This window comes from Ostrea edulis, chromosome 1 (genome assembly GCF_947568905.1).
Source record: "Ostrea edulis chromosome 1, xbOstEdul1.1, whole genome shotgun sequence".
In the NCBI taxonomy this organism is placed as follows: domain Eukaryota; kingdom Metazoa; phylum Mollusca; class Bivalvia; order Ostreida; family Ostreidae; genus Ostrea; species Ostrea edulis.
Genome location: NC_079164.1, coordinates 36,531,597 through 36,549,979, shown reverse-complemented (window position 1 = coordinate 36,549,979; position 18,383 = coordinate 36,531,597). Strand labels below are relative to the sequence as shown.

General features: G+C 33.7%; 1 protein-coding gene and 1 long non-coding RNA gene across 7 annotated transcripts in view; one reads left to right on the top strand and one right to left on the bottom strand.

Moving 5' to 3' along the window:
- Positions 1–8,211: 8,211 nt before the first annotated feature.
- Positions 8,212–14,201, top strand: LOC125657939 (uncharacterized). The gene is made up of 4 exons (XR_008798103.1): positions 8,212–8,458; positions 8,790–9,686; positions 9,869–9,929; positions 13,388–14,201. It is a non-coding gene; the product is annotated as an uncharacterized LOC125657939 (long non-coding RNA).
- Positions 14,202–17,035: 2,834 nt separating this feature from the next.
- The window catches only part of LOC125657928 (uncharacterized), a 16,522-nt gene continuing 15,174 nt past the window's right edge, over positions 17,036–18,383 (bottom strand). For 5 of the 6 annotated variants that reach the window (XR_008798101.1, XR_008798100.1, XR_008798096.1 and 2 more), the window contains one exon: positions 17,036–18,383. This exon is cut by the window's right edge and continues 345 nt beyond it. Coding sequence is in view for 3 of the 6 variants with exons in the window: in XM_048888861.2 (XP_048744818.2) it covers positions 18,103–18,383 (281 nt within the window). In the remaining 3 variants the exon portion in view is untranslated. The other variant, XM_048888870.2, reaches the window with a different exon arrangement.

Sequence of the window (18,383 nt, the reverse complement as noted above, 5' to 3'; positions counted from 1 at the left end):
TGTTATGGTTGTTTTTTGTATTAATCAGATAACTTACTCATTGAATATGTCTGTGAAATATATGTACAATTTCCCAAGGTTGTTCACATACTTACAATGTACTCAATGGATTGCGTGAAGAAGTGTGGACAACATCTAGAATTGTGCCTCGGACTTTAGAGCTCAGTAGGAATCTGGCTTTTCAGTCCCTTGCTTTTCAGCAGTACAGAGACAGTAACATCATTCAATCCCCAGATCTACCACCATCATGAAACTTTATTCACACAGTCCTTGAACTGAACTCCAGGCTCCAGATTTGATTTGTGTAAGATGACCTGATCAGCTGCTTGCTCCATAGCATACAGGACAATGATGAGAAGGAAAAAGTAACAATGCAAAAGTAAGAAGTTAACGATGGCGAGAACACTCCTTAGCTTTGTTGCAGTGAGGAAGTTTTGACATACACATGCCCTTAATGGATGACTTGATTTCCAAGTTCTCATCTAATACTGAAATAAGATTATGATTATTCAATGTTTTGGAATAAAGCGTTGTTTTGTTTTGAGGACGAAATTTGTTCACGTTTTCATGAATCTATGTATTTGCCATGGTAATTCACGGAACTTATGGACGTATTTTCATGTATGAATACATTAAACTTATGTACAGTTGTAACAAGCTCCTATATCAAAGCTGTCGTATGGCAGTCTAGTCAAAATTTTCGGAGTTTTCAGCACCGTCATGCATTGCGACGGAAGGTGGAAGTAAATTAATCAAGTCGTGGCCAGACTGCCTCTAATATAGATATATTTATCGGCTTTGATGACCAGTGACGTGAGCAGGGTACTTAAAATGAATTTTAAACTTGTAAGTGATTATCGTCCAATTCTCTGCATAAGAAAGTCTAGAGAAGTTTTTAGTTTACCTGGGCTATAACCACAAGTGAGCTTCTCTGATCACCCGTTGACTGTTGTCAGACTGTCTTAACAGATTTCTTGCCTTTTATCTAGAACCACGGGGCGAATATCAACCAAACTTGCCATAAAGCTTGGATAAAGAGGTGGCACCTTTTAAAAATCAAAAGGCACCACGGGACCACAACCAGGCTCGAACTCTAGACCTGATTACGAAGAAAACGCTCAACCATTGATCATGAGCTCTTGCGTATCGAATCGGTTGAGAAACAATCTCTCTCTCTCTCTCTCTCTCTCTCTCTCTCTCTCTCATCAGCTCTTTGGACGAATAAGGCATGTCCTAATTCGCTCCGCTTTTAACATTGATTGGCAAGCCTAAAAACCAAAAAACATGTAGTCTGCGTTGTAAATACGTTTGTAGATTAGTGTAGTTGTAGTGCTAGATGTATTTATATGTAGTTTTTGTTATTATTCTCTGTTGATATTGGCCACATTATGTAATTTTTTTCGTTTGTCCTGAAGAAGGGACGGGTCGTCTCGAAAATTTGACAATCTGGTTGTTCGTCTCGTTGGTCACTTAGTATATATATATATTTTCCTGCTTTTTTTATTGAATTATTTTGACTGTGATATCAACTCTTTCTATTTGGATTATATATATTAATAGATAATAATTAATAGATAAATCGTATATAAATGTTGAGTTGAAGTAAGATATTTTTTTCTTGTCATGTAGAAGCTTTTGAATACATTCTACCTCATAAGAATATAACGAAAGGCCCATGGGCCACATCTCTCACCTGAGCTACAGTTCTTAGCAATAAAGAAGCTTTCAAGAGCAAATCTATCATTATACAGTAAAACTCTTGTATAGCGAATTTCTGCGGACACTGTATAAAACTTTGCTATAAGCGTAATCCGCTATACGTTTATAGCGAATTCATAATTCAACTATATCGAATTCGTTATAAAACTATTTTGTTCTACATGTATATCAGTTATATAAGAAGGCAGCAATCGATATACTTGTACTTGCGTTTGTATTGTCTCTAAGAGAAATTAAGCCTATATATTTTCGAGAAGAAATATTTCTATACAAGAAATATACACACTGATTTATATATGATATTTATCTTGATGGATTAATTAATTAACATGTCGAAAGAAGAATGTCAACAAAATTATGTGTAATACATACAAACAGTCTCTCTTTTTAAAATATCTGTCAATCGTAGACTGTCTTTTTTTGTGTTAATAATTTCCTCAATAAACGTATGTGTAAGTATTGTTTTACGTCAACACCATCTTTTGAAAAAATACAAACAAAAATTTCGTAATAAGTGTGGATCCTTTATGACAAAGGAAATCGATTGTTAAAAATCGTTATAAAAGGTGATTTTTACGTTCAGTTTTAATTTAAGGGGAATAGGAATTTACTTCGCTATATCCGTAAATTCGTTATTTCTATGTAGACGCAGATATCTATATAGAATACAAGATAACACCCCGCGCAATCTCAATTAAATGATATTGCAAAGAGGAAGGACTTTTAATGCGTGTTGGAATTGTTGCGCACATAAATCGAATGAATTATATCTTATTTTGATTAATTGCATGAATTATTTACGACTCTTATATTTATTGATATCACATAGAGTAATTAAAACTTGATTATTAGGAAGTCACTTGGAGCTCCAAATTAAATGTTCCTTATGTGAAATAAGTGATCTCTCTCCGTATTGAAAATTAGATAAGGATTTTACGAATGCAATCTTAATCCGTCATGCTGAATAGTTTACCAAAGAAAAAATGAACGATCTTTCATAATTTCAAAATTTGAAACTCAGTATTGCGAATGTGTTTGCAATGGTAGTTTTTGTCCAGTGCGACAATTTAAGGGCAAAATTATGAATCCACGTGGTTCCTTCTCGTCAAACGCAGTGATCTAAAACATAATGCACTATGTGAATGACAAACAGAAAAACCGCTATATTGTAAACAGTGGCCTGATTTCTTGGACATTGTCAGGTAGTGTACAACCTAAAATCGATATAAGGCGCAAACTTCCCAGAACAGTCCCGGACCATTCGATATCTGACATACTGGACAATTTTCGACTTATTACTTAATTATTAGAAAAAGTCGTAACAGTGATTTCTACAATCACGGAAAAAATTAGAACATCGAAAATATCAGATGAATAACGTATTCAAAGATGTATCGATGTGTCAGATCGTTGGTCTCGGGGAGGGGGGGGGGATGTGTCCTTCGTTGAATGAGATGTATATAAGCAATATAATTATAAATCTTCATAAAATGATCAATATGGTCCTAGTCAAAACTATCATAAGTATAACTAACACTGAACACCAACACAATTTCATGCCGATCATGTTGTAAACCAATCGCAACTTGTCGGAAAGGCCCGATAATGTGCAATTGGTTGCAAACTTCGTTCTGTAAATTTCAATAAGGCTGATTCAAGACTAAAATACGAACAGGCATATTCTATGTATTCAACAATTATTTAAAAAACTTATTTCTTCTGTAAAATCAAAATCAAGCATCGATAAACAACGGATTAACTTCATATCGTATTATCTTAAGGTATTCAGCCCGTAATGCCTTTTAATAAGGACATTTTTAAAAATGAAAGTTTCTAATCAAAACAAATTGAATATAATTTATACATCATAAATATACATGTTTATCCAGAAAATTTTTCTATTTGACCAAAATATTAAGAAGTATAAGAATGTCATATCGTATGCTTGTAAAATTATCATTTACTATTATACTGACATTCAACTCGGTGTTCTCACAATAAAAACAAGTATCAATAGAACCAATTTTATTGTAATAAATAGTGAATAAAAAATTATGTTGCTTTTAATGCAAAATGAGTCAAGAAAATCAAGATTACTGTCAGGTCTGCTTTATTTTTCGGCTCATAAAAATCATGTGATGTTCATAAATTAAGTCATAGAAAAATGAAAAATGGATTGGCTTGGATTATTTTGTTATAAATACTTGCAACAATGTATGATAAAGCAAATAAAATTAAATTTAAATTTTTTTTACCAGAGATAATTTTTTTTTTTTTTTTTTTTTTTTTTTTTTTTTACAATTTTCACAACCCTACCCCCCAAATTTATAAGAACACTTTTGTTTAAAAAATCTGCAAACATGCATATTTTAACAAAACAACAATAAATTTACAATCTAAATGTAGACTTCATATAAAAACTTGTCAAAATAAAATATATATTACATTGACCTTGACAATGACCTCAAATATTGACCTAACAGCTGATCTTCAATTAGAACATCTAAGACTTTAGAAATATCTCTCATAGCAACAATGTTACAGCATTGGGAAAGTAAAAGGTAATTTTACTTTATATTCTATTCATTCCATCAACATAACATACAATGATACTGCAATATATCTGACACAATTCATGTTTCATATTGTTTCTCAAAATATTCCACAAGTTTTTAAAAAATAGAACTGGCTTAGATCCGCCAAAGCATGTCCGATACCTTACTCTCATTTTTGCTATTGTAGGGTAGTTTATCGAAAACGAAAGTAGGTTTTTAATCAATTTTACGAAATATACTAATCAAGTAAGATTCTATATAGCTTACGGACTTTCACCTCATATGTGAAACAATATTAAAAGTGCAAGCAGTAACTCTGGGGCAAGCGTTTCGGAGTTTATTGGCAAAATTTGTTAATTTATAAGTATAGATATACTAGCGGAAAAAAGAAACTGCATTATAAAAAAAATTAGCATAATTTTTCTATATTTATTGTTTATATCTATAAAATCTAAACAATCGATAAAGGTGATGTTTTTTAACAATATCGGATAGTACCCGACTCAGATGCACGGACTTTTTCATGGTTAGTGAACACATGTTGTTTATTGAAGTGTTCGCACGCACGAGTTGTACGTAAGGGTTAATGTACGAGTATCGCTCCATTCCTTAAAAGTAATGGACCGAGGCCCCGAAGGGGCCGAGGTCCATTGCTTTTAAGGAATGGAGTGATACTCATACATTGACCCACTTAAAATCCACCTTTGCTGGGCCCCTTGCTACTAAACTTTGTGCATTTTAATCATGTCTTACGTTTTTCATTCTTTTGTTGCATGCATTTATATCTACTTGTATAAAGGTTGACCTACTTTCCGAATACTCCATTCCTGAAAAATATTGGAGTGTTCGAACAAAAGAATGACGTCATAGGTGGATTTTAATGGCCAATACTGTTTGGAGTAAGAAGTGTAAAAGGTTTGTTTGGACACTATTCGTTAAGGAAAGCACTTTAGTTTTGACAAAATTTACCCTTCTGTCATGCCACGACTCAGCGAAAACCAACGTAATCGTGCTGTTGGAATGCTTCAAGCTGGAATGGCACAAAATATCGTAGCAAGACACTTTGGAGTTCATCGTAACACCATCCAGTCATTATGGAGACGTTTCCAACGATCTGGTAACACTCGGGATCAACCACGTTCTGGGCGTCCTCGTGTGACGTCGCGTCGACAGGACAACCACATGCATTAGACTTGGGCACCTGAGAAATCGTTTCCAGACAACAAGTTTGACTGCTCGTAGCATTCCTGGACTTCGACCAATCAGTCCAAGAACTGTGCGCAATCGTCTGCGCGAGCACAACATCAGATCAAGACGTCCAGCGGTGTGCCCAATACTGCTTCAACGTCATCGTATCGCTAGACTAGCGTGGTGCAGACGACATCTGCGATTCAGAAAACAGGACTGGGTCAATATTCTGTTCACTGATGAATCCAGATTTCATTTGGATAGCAGTGACGGCCGTTGTAGAGTGTATCGTCGCGTTGGGGAGCGGTACCAGGACTCTTGTGTTGTGCAACGTCGACAATTCGGTGGAGGTAGCGTTATGGTGTGGGGTGGGATAACAGCACGTGGAAGGACCTTTCTACAAATTGTCAATGGAAATCTCACCGGCGTACGCTATCGAGACGAAATTATTCAGCGCCATGTGATACCCTTCATACAGAGACAGCAAAATCACATCACTCTGCAGCAAGACAACTCAAGGCCACATGTTGCACGTGTAGTTAGGGACTTTTTTGTTCAACAGAATGTTAATGCTGTTTCCCCCGATTTATCGCCGATCGAGCACGTCTAGGATGAAATGGAACGACGTCTACGCCGTTTACCAAATCAGCCAGTGACATTGGCTGATTTAGGCCAGGCTTTAACCAACATCTGGAACAACATCCCTCAAGCATTTTTGAACACTTTAGTGGCATCAATGAGGCGCCGTTGTCAAGCATGCGTGAATGCAAATGGTGGTCACACGCGTTATTAACTTTGTTAATTCAAGTTTGAATACCAGTGTCTTTCGAGTGTGCTGAAATTGACGTTATTCGACGTTAACATTAATGGATTATGAAATGTTGTAACGAATACATTTGTTAACAGTATTACAAAAAAATAAAATTTGTTCATTGTTATTTTTTTTTATTATTTTTTCATATATTAGATAATGCACAATTTCTTTTTTCCGTTAGTATATAAAGAATTTGCCAGGGAAATCGATTTCACTTCGCTTTAGCCATAATTTTGCTATATCCGTGTTCGCTATATTCGAGTGTACAAGCAGTTCAGAAAAAAAACTTTCTAAAGATAATGACTTGAAAATTCATTAATCATCAAACTTAATTATTAAACTTGACTACAAATTCATTAATTATCATATGCCCTTGTAGACGGGTATGGCCTTTTAAATTAGCAAATTTCATCTAAGGATGATTGGTGCCAAGTTTGGTTCCCTATACATTCACATGTAAAACTTTGATCCCCTATCGTGGCCCCTTCCTAACCCCAGGGGTCATGCTTTTTACAAACTTGAATCTCCACGTTGTCAGGAAGCTTTCATGTAAATATCAGGCTTTATGCCCCAGTGGTCCTTGAGAATTGTTTTTTAGATGACCACCCTATTTTTGTGATTATCTCCCCTTTGAGGGGGGCATGACCCTTCATTTGAACAAATTTGAATTCCCTTCACATAAGAATGATTTGTATCAAGTTTGATTGAATTGGCACAATGGTTCTAGAGAAGACTTCCCTATATATCTGCATGTAAAACTTTGATCCCCTAATGTGGCTCCAACCTACTCTCGGGGGCCATGATCTCAATGAATCTACTCTATATCAGGAAATTTTCATTTGAATCTCCACTCTTCTGTTTCAGTGGTTCTTGAGAATACTTTAAAATATTTTCCTTATATATTCGCACGTAAAAGTTATTCCATATTGTGGCACATTCAGGCACAACCCACCCCCAGGGATCGCGATTTAAACAAACTTGAGTCTCCACTGTGTCAGAATGTTTTCGTGTAAACTTCAGCTTTTCTGGCCCGGTGGTTCTTGTGAAGATTTTTAAATGACCCCATCCTATTTTTGTGATTATCTTTCCTTTGAAGGAGACATAACCCCTCCCTTCCTTTGAACAAAACTGAATCCCCTTCACCCCTGAATGATGTGTACTAAGTTTGAATGGAATTGCCGCAGTGGTTCTGGAGAAGATGAAAATTTGAAAAGTTTACGACATCGATGATAGGCAATGGGAAAATCTCGAATTAAAAAGACTCAGCTCACTTGGGCCTTTGGTTCAGGTGAGCTAAAACAGGTAAGCTAATAAAGTAGCACAAATTGTGTCCATGGGAATTCCAACAGACTGTTGGAAGACCTAATCATCAAAGACAAAATAGATATTGTCATTGAGGAACAAGCTTTTTATGACTGATTACAAGATATATGGATATTTCCGAGTTCAATTTGATCGAAGAAACAGCTATCTTTAATTCATTGTGAGGGTTATTGATTTACATCACTTTTCGCTAATATTCTCTGGCATTAAACTGATGATCGTAACGATCGTTACTATCATCCCAAGATGGCAGAAGGAAATTCCGGAAAGACCACGTTTACTTATTATATCTATGTATTGTTTATTTGCGAATGATATGTAGGTAAGAAATATCATACACTAGCAACAATTATGATCAGGTGTTATTTTATCTTTTATACGGCTCATATGAACAGAAAAATTCGTCGTTGAAAAAACAGGGAGGATGATAGTAACGGAAATGAATGATGATAGTAACGTAAGAACTTTCGTTACTATCATCCTCGCTGTTTTTTCAACGACGAATTTTTCTGTTCATATGAGCCGTATAAAAGATAAAATAACACCTGATCGTAATTGTTGCTAGTGTATGATATTTCTTACCTTATTCACAAATAAACAATACAAATAGATATAATAAGTAAACATGGTCTTTCCGGAATTTCCTTCCGCCATCTTGGGATGATAGTAACGATCGTTACATGTACTATCATCAGTTTAATACCAGTAAATGTTGTAGCACAAGAGTTTAAAGCTTTTCTTTCAAAATTGTTAATATTTTCCGTGAGGACTAAAGATAGGGGCTTGGTACAACAATAAATAGATCCTGTGTAGTATCTCTGTTTGATGGGGTTTTGTGAAGTTTTGGAATCCAGTATAGGTACGGTAACTCATATTCATTCGCCACATTGACTGGGATACTAAATGTGTTTTATGAAAATGGAATTTAATGCAAAGTTTATTCAAAATTACATTTGTAATAATGAACCGTACAAAGACGACAATGTTGTTCAAGCTCTATCAGCTGGAACCAAAACATATTCGTCATGTAACCTATCTTAAGTCTTTCATCAGTTCTGGTTTCCTTAGCACAGAAGGATATGTGGTACTAATTTTGTTTTATTAAAATATCCAATACCGAATTTGAAAATTCCTCTTATACTTTTTTATCCATTCTGACAAAGTATCAAGTTCTTCTTTTTCATATTTAGTCTATCGGCTGGCATAAGGTTCAACAAAATTCATGATAGAGATGAAGTTCTGTCGCCAATTGAAAGACCGAGGCACTTTGAATATCGGAACTTTTAAAATAAGAGAATTCAGGTACTGTAGTCCTTTTCATCTATATCAACATCACCAGTAATGACATTTCCAGCTGGACTATAGTTAAAAGAACAAGAACATGTGGATTTTGTATGCGATGGTCACTGTAAAGTTTGTTCGTATTTGGATGCAATGGTGGAAGTGTATAGGTATAAAATACAGAGTATAGACTTGAACTTAAAGTAGGACGGAATGTTGGCGGTATCTATACTTTTGTTTTCAGTGAACAGACGGTGTGATTCGGTGGGATTATTATCCGAAAAGTGCATTGGTTTAAAGGGCCTGTGACATCCATAATCTGTACTCTGGCGTGGAAAAATACATGTGTGGACTAGCTTTAGCTTCTTTAATTATCCCTTTCAAATCTTGCGAAAAACCAGAGTAAAAGTTTTGTGCGAATACGATGTACACCTAATTGTCTATTGATATTAAAAAAGTGAGATATATAGTAGGGGTTGTTTTTTTGTTGGTATGGACGCTTCCTCTTATAGACAATACGGCAATACAGTTTTTATAACATATCGAATATAATGTTTCCAAAGTATCCAAACTTCAGTTAGAAAGAAATGAATAAATATTTCATAGAAACTTGTTTACCCGATTCACAAATTGGAGAAATAGGCGGAAATACAAATTTTTGTGTTGCGCTGGTGAACCCGGTAAAACGATAATCTTATCTGTTCGTACTGACTCATGATCAGCAATGATAAAAAGTACTATCTTACTGTTACATGCATATCTGATATTTCATCTCTGAGGACTTAACACCCCATAGAAAATTCACCGTAAGTTACAATAGAAATGTTGAGAAAATTACTTTATTGAACTATCGACATTGCCATGGTACATGTATCTGTAGGATTCTGAATTCAATTTGATTATTTTCATAGAAACGATTATGAAATGAAAGCTGTTAATTTCTTTCTTGAATGGTCACTCTTGCACATGTATTGTTTTGAATTTACAGATGGGAAAATTCCTGTATGTTATTGCCGTTCTTTTGGTCTTGAATTTCATCAGTTATGAAGGTTTGTATGCATTTATACAATATCCATGTATAATCACGAGTTGAGAATTTGAGATACATGTACTTTTTAATTGATATCTCAATAAACGCAAGTCTCCTGGCGGTCTTAGTGTTATTTAAATGCGACTACGCCTTCAGGACCCGGACGAACAGATGAAGCAGGTTCGTACGACGCAATTTCGAAGGGAGAGTCAGTACATGTACTTTTTGACAACTTTCGCAGATTTTAAATCGTAAAGGGGGCGTTTTCAAGTGCCTGCAAAGTGATCCCAATCGTACAATTTTGTATACGTCATTCAAACGACACGTAACATGCGCCAAATGTACGCACGTATTTTCAATTTGGCGCCACTCGAGAGAGTTTGAGATCGAAAGACGTTTGAAATTGGCATTTCAAGACAGTCTTGTGCAAAGAGGCTTATTCTAGAAAGATGATAAACCCATAACAAACCGTAACGATAGACGGCATATATTGGCATCATCGGAAACCCACGGTCAGTAGCACTTCTTTCACTTTCCGTGAGACACAACGCAGATATTTTCGCATAGCTCATTAAAATGCATGACCTTATGTGACCTATCGAGGATCAATGGGAATCGCCGTAAGTATTCCCGAAACTTTAAGCGTCAGCAGTAATGACACCCATGAAAGTGTGTGTGTGTTTTGTTGTACCACTCAAAGATCGAGTTACAGGGCTCTGTCGACAAAAACTTCACTTGCACAGTACAGCTATGCTCTAGAGTACGTGCCTCAACTTTTACCCAACAGACGCATCATTTGTGTAAAGCCTTTGTACGAATAAATTAAATCGGGTATGCAAATTCAACGAGTCAATTTTGAAACGCATGTTTTTTCTATGCTCATGAACACTGGAAATAGGGGGCTTTTTCATTGGTTGAATTTCGCAATAATGAATGGTAAAGCGACTCGCATAAAGAAGCTGAGACACACCTTCCAACGAAAATATCGGCGTTGTGTCCCACGGGAGGTAAAAGAAGTGCGACCGACCGTGGGTTTCTGACGATGGTATACTGGTAAACTAGTTGGAAATTGATCGATTAAGCTTTGCTTCTTATAAAGCTAATGAAATACTGTATGGTGTTGAGAGTAACACCGGGAATCGCCATCCCTAGAAAACCATCTGTGCTATATGTTTGACCATGTTTTTCAATATTACTTTCAACTACTTGTGTTTCATGTATTCATATATATCTACATTTTTAATGGGTTCTTTTAACTTTTGATTGGCATTTCCTCATGAACACGTTGCAGTTGTAACAATGCGCACATGAATACAGAACTACTTGATAATAATGATGATAATAAAATTTATATAGCACCTTATATAAAACAAATTACCCTTAGGCAAGGGCAAGAAGAGGAATTCAACAATAATACAATTATTTGACAGAATGACATAAGATCTTATATCTGTAAAATTATCAAAATAAAAAACTATTTTTAATATTGACTGCTAAAAAAGTTGTTTTGTTTTTTTTATTTGTTTTTTCAATGTTGAATATGACGCCACCACTTGTCCGAGATATGGACTATATAGAAGATTTTTGTACATTTAGGGACAATTTTCAATTTGACCCTACCAAAAATAATTTCTAAGGGTCATTTTTAAAAAGGATCAAAATTTCATGATTGGGAGGGAAGTTAATTAACATTGAAAATTGATCAAACATCCGTTTGAAAAGAAAGATCCAAGGGGTCGATTTTCAACGGGGTCACTATTTAATGTTACACCGGCATACTTTTCATGAAGCACATACTAGTATCACCTATTATCAAATTATAGTTCCATTTGTGATAAAAACACTTGTACCTTAAGATTTCATATACTTGTCCAACATTTCAGTTATCAAATTACTATTTATAGAGAGATCTGGGACTGTTCTGTTGGAAAATACTAATAACTGTGTGTTTGCGTACATAATGTTCACACTATTTCAAGACAAAGACCAAAAAATTGATATTTACGATATTAACTGTCTTTATATTTGAAAATTTAGTCGTGCTTTTGATTTCCCATCCATATAACCTTCCTAAATCAGCGTATAGTATTAATATCGATGTTTGACGATTTTACATAAATCAGCTCGTAATATACACTGTAGTAAAAACAGAGGCAAATAGAGAAGAAAATAGATTCAAATGATAAATCTTACCGATAATCGACAAAAAATTCCCGTAAATTCTTATGATAAATTATAACATTAAAAATATCAGCAGCAATTATGCATCAATATTACTTATATTAGCGAGCAATCTTTATAGAGTCTAAAAATGATCATTCGATACTTAACGTGTGGCTTTATAAATAATCTTTATATCTGAATACTAGATAAAGAAATCTATTTACTATATGAAATATGTTTATTAAGTTAAATGTATAGCAGAGAATATTAATATTAACATGCATTTTGATGACTTTGTTTACGTTCTGTCTCTCTCTAAGATTATATATTTCTATTCTCGCTCTCTCTCCAAGATCTTATATCTTTATTCTCTCTCTCTCAAAACAAGATCCTATATTTTTTATTCTCTCTCTCTTTCAATACAAAATCCTATATATTTTTATTCTCTCTGTACAAGATCATACCTCTTTCTTTCTTTCTCTCTCTACAAGATCCTATATTTGTATTCTCTCTCTCTCAATACAAGATCCTATATTTGTATTCTCTCTCTCTCAATAGAAGATCCTATATTTTTATTCTCTCTCTCAATACAAGATCCTATATTTTTAGTCTCTCTCTCTCTCTCAATACAAGATCCTATATTTGTATTCTCTCTCTCTCTCTCTCTCAATACAAGATCCTATATTTTTAGTCTCTCTCTCTCTCTCTCTCAATACAAGATCCTGTTTTTAGTCTCTCTCTCTCTCAATACAAGATCCTATATTTTTAGTCTCTCTCTCAATACAAGATCCTATATTTGTAGTCTCTCTCTCAATACAAGATCCTATATTTGTAGTCTATCTCTCTCTCTCTCTACAAAATCCTATATTTTTATTATCTCTCTCTCTCTCTCTCTCAATACAAGATCCTATACTGTATTCTCTCTCTCTCTCAATACAAGATCCTATATTTGTAATCTCTCTCTCAATACAAGATCCTATATTTTTACTCCCTCTCTCTCAATACAAGATCCTATATTTTTAGTCTATCTCTCTATCTCTCTCTCAATACAAGATCCTATATTTTTATTCTCTGTCTCTCAATACAAGATCCTATATTTTTATTATCTCTCTCTCTCAATAGAAGATCCTATATTTGTATTTTCTCTCTCAATACAAGATCCTATATTTTTATTCTCTCTCTATATATATACAAGATCCTATATATATATATATATATACAAGATCCTATATTTGTTTTCTCTCTCTCAATACAAGATCCTATATATTATTCTCTCTCTTAATACAAGATGCTATAATTATTTTCTCATTGCAGCAACAACAACACTACCATCACCAACAACACCTCAAAATACATCATCAGTGGTTTCAATGACGTCTGGATCAAATACGACACCCACACCGTCAACCACCACAAAAGCGGGAAGCGGAGCACCCACCGTAACCGCCGGCGTTCTCACGATCTTCATCCATTTATTTGTCTGTCGGGAAATGTCGGTTTACTGGGTATAATAGAGACGGTGTATTGTTGAAAATACATTTGTGATGATAAAGATTGATTTTATTTCAAATCTATTAAGTTTGAAAAGATGATAGGGAAATCATATTGCCCGGCAAAAGTAGCGATAAATACTTTATATCATATTGTTATGTAATATCAATAATAATGTTACCTTTCACATTATGTAATATCAATAATGTTACCTTTCACATTATGTAATATCAATAATGTTACCTTTCACATTATGTAATATCAATAATGTTACCTTTCACATTATGTAATATCAATAATGTTACTTTTCACATTATGTAATATCAATAATGTTACCTTTCACATTATGTAATATCAATAATGTTACCTTTCACATTATGTAATATCAATAATGTTACCTTTCACATTATGTAATATCAATAATGTTACCTTTCACACTATGTAATATCAATAATGTTACCTTTCACACTATGTAATATCAATAATGTTACCTTTCACACTATGTAATATCAATAATGTTACTTTTCACATTATGTAATATCAATAATGTTACTTTTCACATTATGTATTATTAATCATATTCACCTTTCACGTTGTTATGTAACATCAGTACGGTATTAAACTCGTCAGAACTCGCTTCTAAGTGATCAAATATTTATCATACTGACAACAGGAAATATTGTAAATCTCTAAACTCTTCAACAGAAATGTTGTAAATGGTGATTATTAAAAATAAATATTGTGTAACCTAAGCTAACGTCGACATAACCCTGTTCTCACTTTGATGATCGGTGTACAAGTAGTTACATTTAAGTAGCCAGCCACTAATAGATTACCCGGTTTGAACGTGATTATCTGTGAAGATACTAAATGATACTAGTTATCTAACAAAGATTATATCACATATTTCAAGATGTATCTTAAATGAAATTGACTGCTTGAGTGTTCATGAAAAACATATTTAAAAGAACGAAACCTTAAATACATGTATTTACATGTACTCTATTTCAACTGCCATACAGGAATCATGCTTTTCATAATCAACTAGTACTGAAATAGCTAGGTGTAAATTCTACAGGAATCATGCTTTTCGTAATAAACTAGTACTGAAATAGCTAGGTGTAAATTTTACAGAAATGCTTACTTCAGGTTTTATGATATTTCTGGTATGAAAATCACTCTTCATATGTAAAACTCTTGATTGGAAACACTTGTGTAAGTATCCATCCGGCAACTTAGGAATTCAGAAAGATTGATTGTTTGATTGATTACGCTGTTACGCCGTTTTGACAATAATTCAGCCATTTACGAAGGTTAATTAACTGAAATATGTTTGGTTGTGAGTGTTGGAGTTTCCCTGGCCAATGATCCTACTCTTTTCTTTTTTCGAAAATCAGGGAAACGATCTTTTGCGTGGCAATGGGGTTGTGATTCTTGACTGCAAAATAACTTACAAATGCGTTTTCACGTATATCTTTTCATAGACAACCAAACCCGATGCAGCTGATTAGTTTATTTGTGTTGTCACTTGAAAACATCCTGCTACTTTTAGCTAGGTTTTCTTTTGCGAGAAGGACTGATTTACACAGTCATTGGCTGACTTTGTCGCAAGCATGATATACGGAAAACATTTTGTGACATATCAGTGATGAATCGATATAAATAATAGAAATGAGGAAGTTATCCAAACAGCATAGAGCAGTAGCTACGCAACTGATGCATTATGTACACACGATCGACAATCTGAAATGATGCGACTTCTATAAATTTATCAAGTTTATTCCCTTTTTACATTTATTCATTGAGTCAAATTGATAGTTTTAGAATTTGTAATATTTTCCCAATACATGTTATATATTTATAGTGGACAAACGGCAAATGAGAGAACACAAAATATTCGTTATTGAATGATAATCAACTAGAACTGATTAGGGAATATAAAGGGTATCCACTCACTCCTTAAATACGCCAATAATCAGATGTATTTACACATTATCTACTCGATCGATGCATGCATATCTACAATCTGTATTTACATTCCCCACCGGTTTTTTTTCTGTGATAACCTTGAAACATCAGGGTAGTGATATACCTAGAGACAACATCTTGTAAATCAGCGCGTGTTATGAGGTCAGTATGGGCGTGACTATTGAAATTTACATGGAAGGTCCCGTGTATTTCAAATTTTGAAGAATATATACATGTACCTTCATATTTACTTTAAATGTACTAAACATTTATAAGAAATTATTGTTAAATTTGTTGGGTATGTGAGTGATTAACTACACAGAAAAAGGTAATAATTTATGCATAACGACGAATATTTCATATTGTAGAAGTCTGGTGTTTAGAAGAAAAGAAAATTGAGTCACTTTTCAAGACTTTATGGTTCTTCTCTTTAGGTTAAAATTTTATTGATTTTATATCTCATTTGGTGGAAGGGTAGCTGTCAAAAAACGTTACGTCATCAATACAGAACTATCTTTCGATGCAAAATTTATATTAAAACTCTTACCTATAAATACATGACGTTAGGCTCTTAATTTTTTTTATATCTTTATCTTTTAATTAAAATACTTGATTTTCTGAATATTTGAATTCTTTAAAGAGACATTACGCAAACCTTTCAAACTAATTACTAATACATATCACTGTGTACTTGATGTGTACTTTAATAAGATCCATTGATTTTTCACCCTAAATAAATCAATATCACAAAAAACTACCGTGGTGGTCTAGCGGAAGAGCATTCACCCCGCATGCCGACAGTCGGGGTTCGAATCCCGGCCGCGACAGACCTAAGTCGTTAAAACATGTAGTGACAGTTCAATCGCCAAACGCTCGGCATCAGGTGTGAATGTCACGGGTCCTCGGAGTGACCTTAAAAACGGATGTCCCGTGTCATAGTAGGTGTGGCACGCTAAGAACCCTCACTGCTCAATGGCCTTAAGCGCCAAGCTTAGACCCAAATTTGAAACCCTTCTCCGGTATTGGTGACGTTTCCACAAGAGTGATAAATTCTCGAGAGGGACGTTAAACAACATACAATTAATCAGTGAAATCAATATTACAATTACCAAAAGATGTTAAACATTGATTGCATATATATATATATATATATATATATATATACATATATATATATATAAAAATAAAACCCAACAACACCCTACTTTCTTAAAGTGTCGGATCTGAGAAGATACTTGTCGTTTTTGCGTGTTATTTGTTTATGTAATATATGTCTCTTGATAAAGACGCGGGTTGCGACGAAAATTCGAGTTTTAAATAACCAACCGTGTCGTGGCCTTTTCAGTGCTTATATATATATATATATATATATATATATATATATATATATATATATATATATCTCAACATCATATAAATAAAATACCAATCTAATTAAAATTAGATCCTATGATCCGCACATCTACTATCGTTACACATATGTGTTAATTAGATTGAACAAAATACATACATATATTTATTTATGCATATTTTATCTAATGTACATTATCAACACATGATACACAAATGTTCGAAAACATATATTGTGTGCCCCTTCACGATTATTGTGTTTCAAATCATGGTGAATAGATGTTAAAGTATCCTAAACATATGTTTTAAAATGCATGTTAGACATATGTTTAATATGATAATTATATGTTAAATACATGTTTAATATAAGTTAAACATGATATTTTTGCATGTAGATAATGTGAAAATCATAAAGAAAAACATGTGAATATCATACAAATATATGTTTATCATAAAGTAATACAAACATGTTATATTATGTTAATCATGTTTGAAAACATATGTTTACCTTGAGTGCTCCTTTTAGTTTCAAATCATATGTTGAAATTTTACATGTGTATGCCAAAAATATTGGATGTCCGTTATTGATTCACATATATTGAAGTTGTACCCTTAACTGATTATTTTACTGAGATAAATTGAAAGACATTTTTAGACGTGGCTATTTATAGAAACTGTCATATGTTGCCGCTATTGTGGGCCTGTGGACGTTCCTGAATATACACAGTGATCCTAGCAACGGCAATCTGCAGGCAGAAAATCAAAAAATTGAGATGTTTGTATCATCAAAATTAAATGTGCATGATTGTAAACAGTTTTTGAAGATTTTTCAATAACATTTAAATTCATTTTGTGCTATATACGCGAATAAAATCCCAAATTACTGATATGTTACATTCCTCGTTTCATAAATATTCATAAGATAACGGCGTTGTAATCAACAAGAATACTGCATTTTAAAGAAACGAGAGTCATCCAGATTGATATTAGATACGCAATTTTTCTGCTACTGATGAATGCAATAAGTCAACATGGTTCGTTAGTGAAACTGAGTAAGTAAACAAGAATACTTTATTCTTTTTCTTCTAATAATGAGACTTAGTTTTGATCTGATTGAGGAGACTTAGTTTTGATCTGATTGAGATATATATTAAATTCTCTACATACAAATACAGTTCAAGTAAGAAAACAGTTATAGACAAAGTGTGCTTTGTTAACAGTTAGTACTCATTCTCAGAATCAACAGGTTTACAAGATAGGTTTGATGGCCATACAAATTTTGGCTTTGTAATGTCAAGAAAGCCATAATCTAAAATAGTAGTTTGCTCTCCAACATGCTGATACAAGAGCTCTTTTTCATAGATTTCGAGGCATGGTTCTGCATGTTTGAAAAAATTTGCTTTTGGAGCTTTAAGTAGTGAATCAAAAGGCCCACTACATAAATATTTGTAATTCAAAACAAGCCATGCAGCTATAATGGCTTCAAAATTTAATGGCTGAC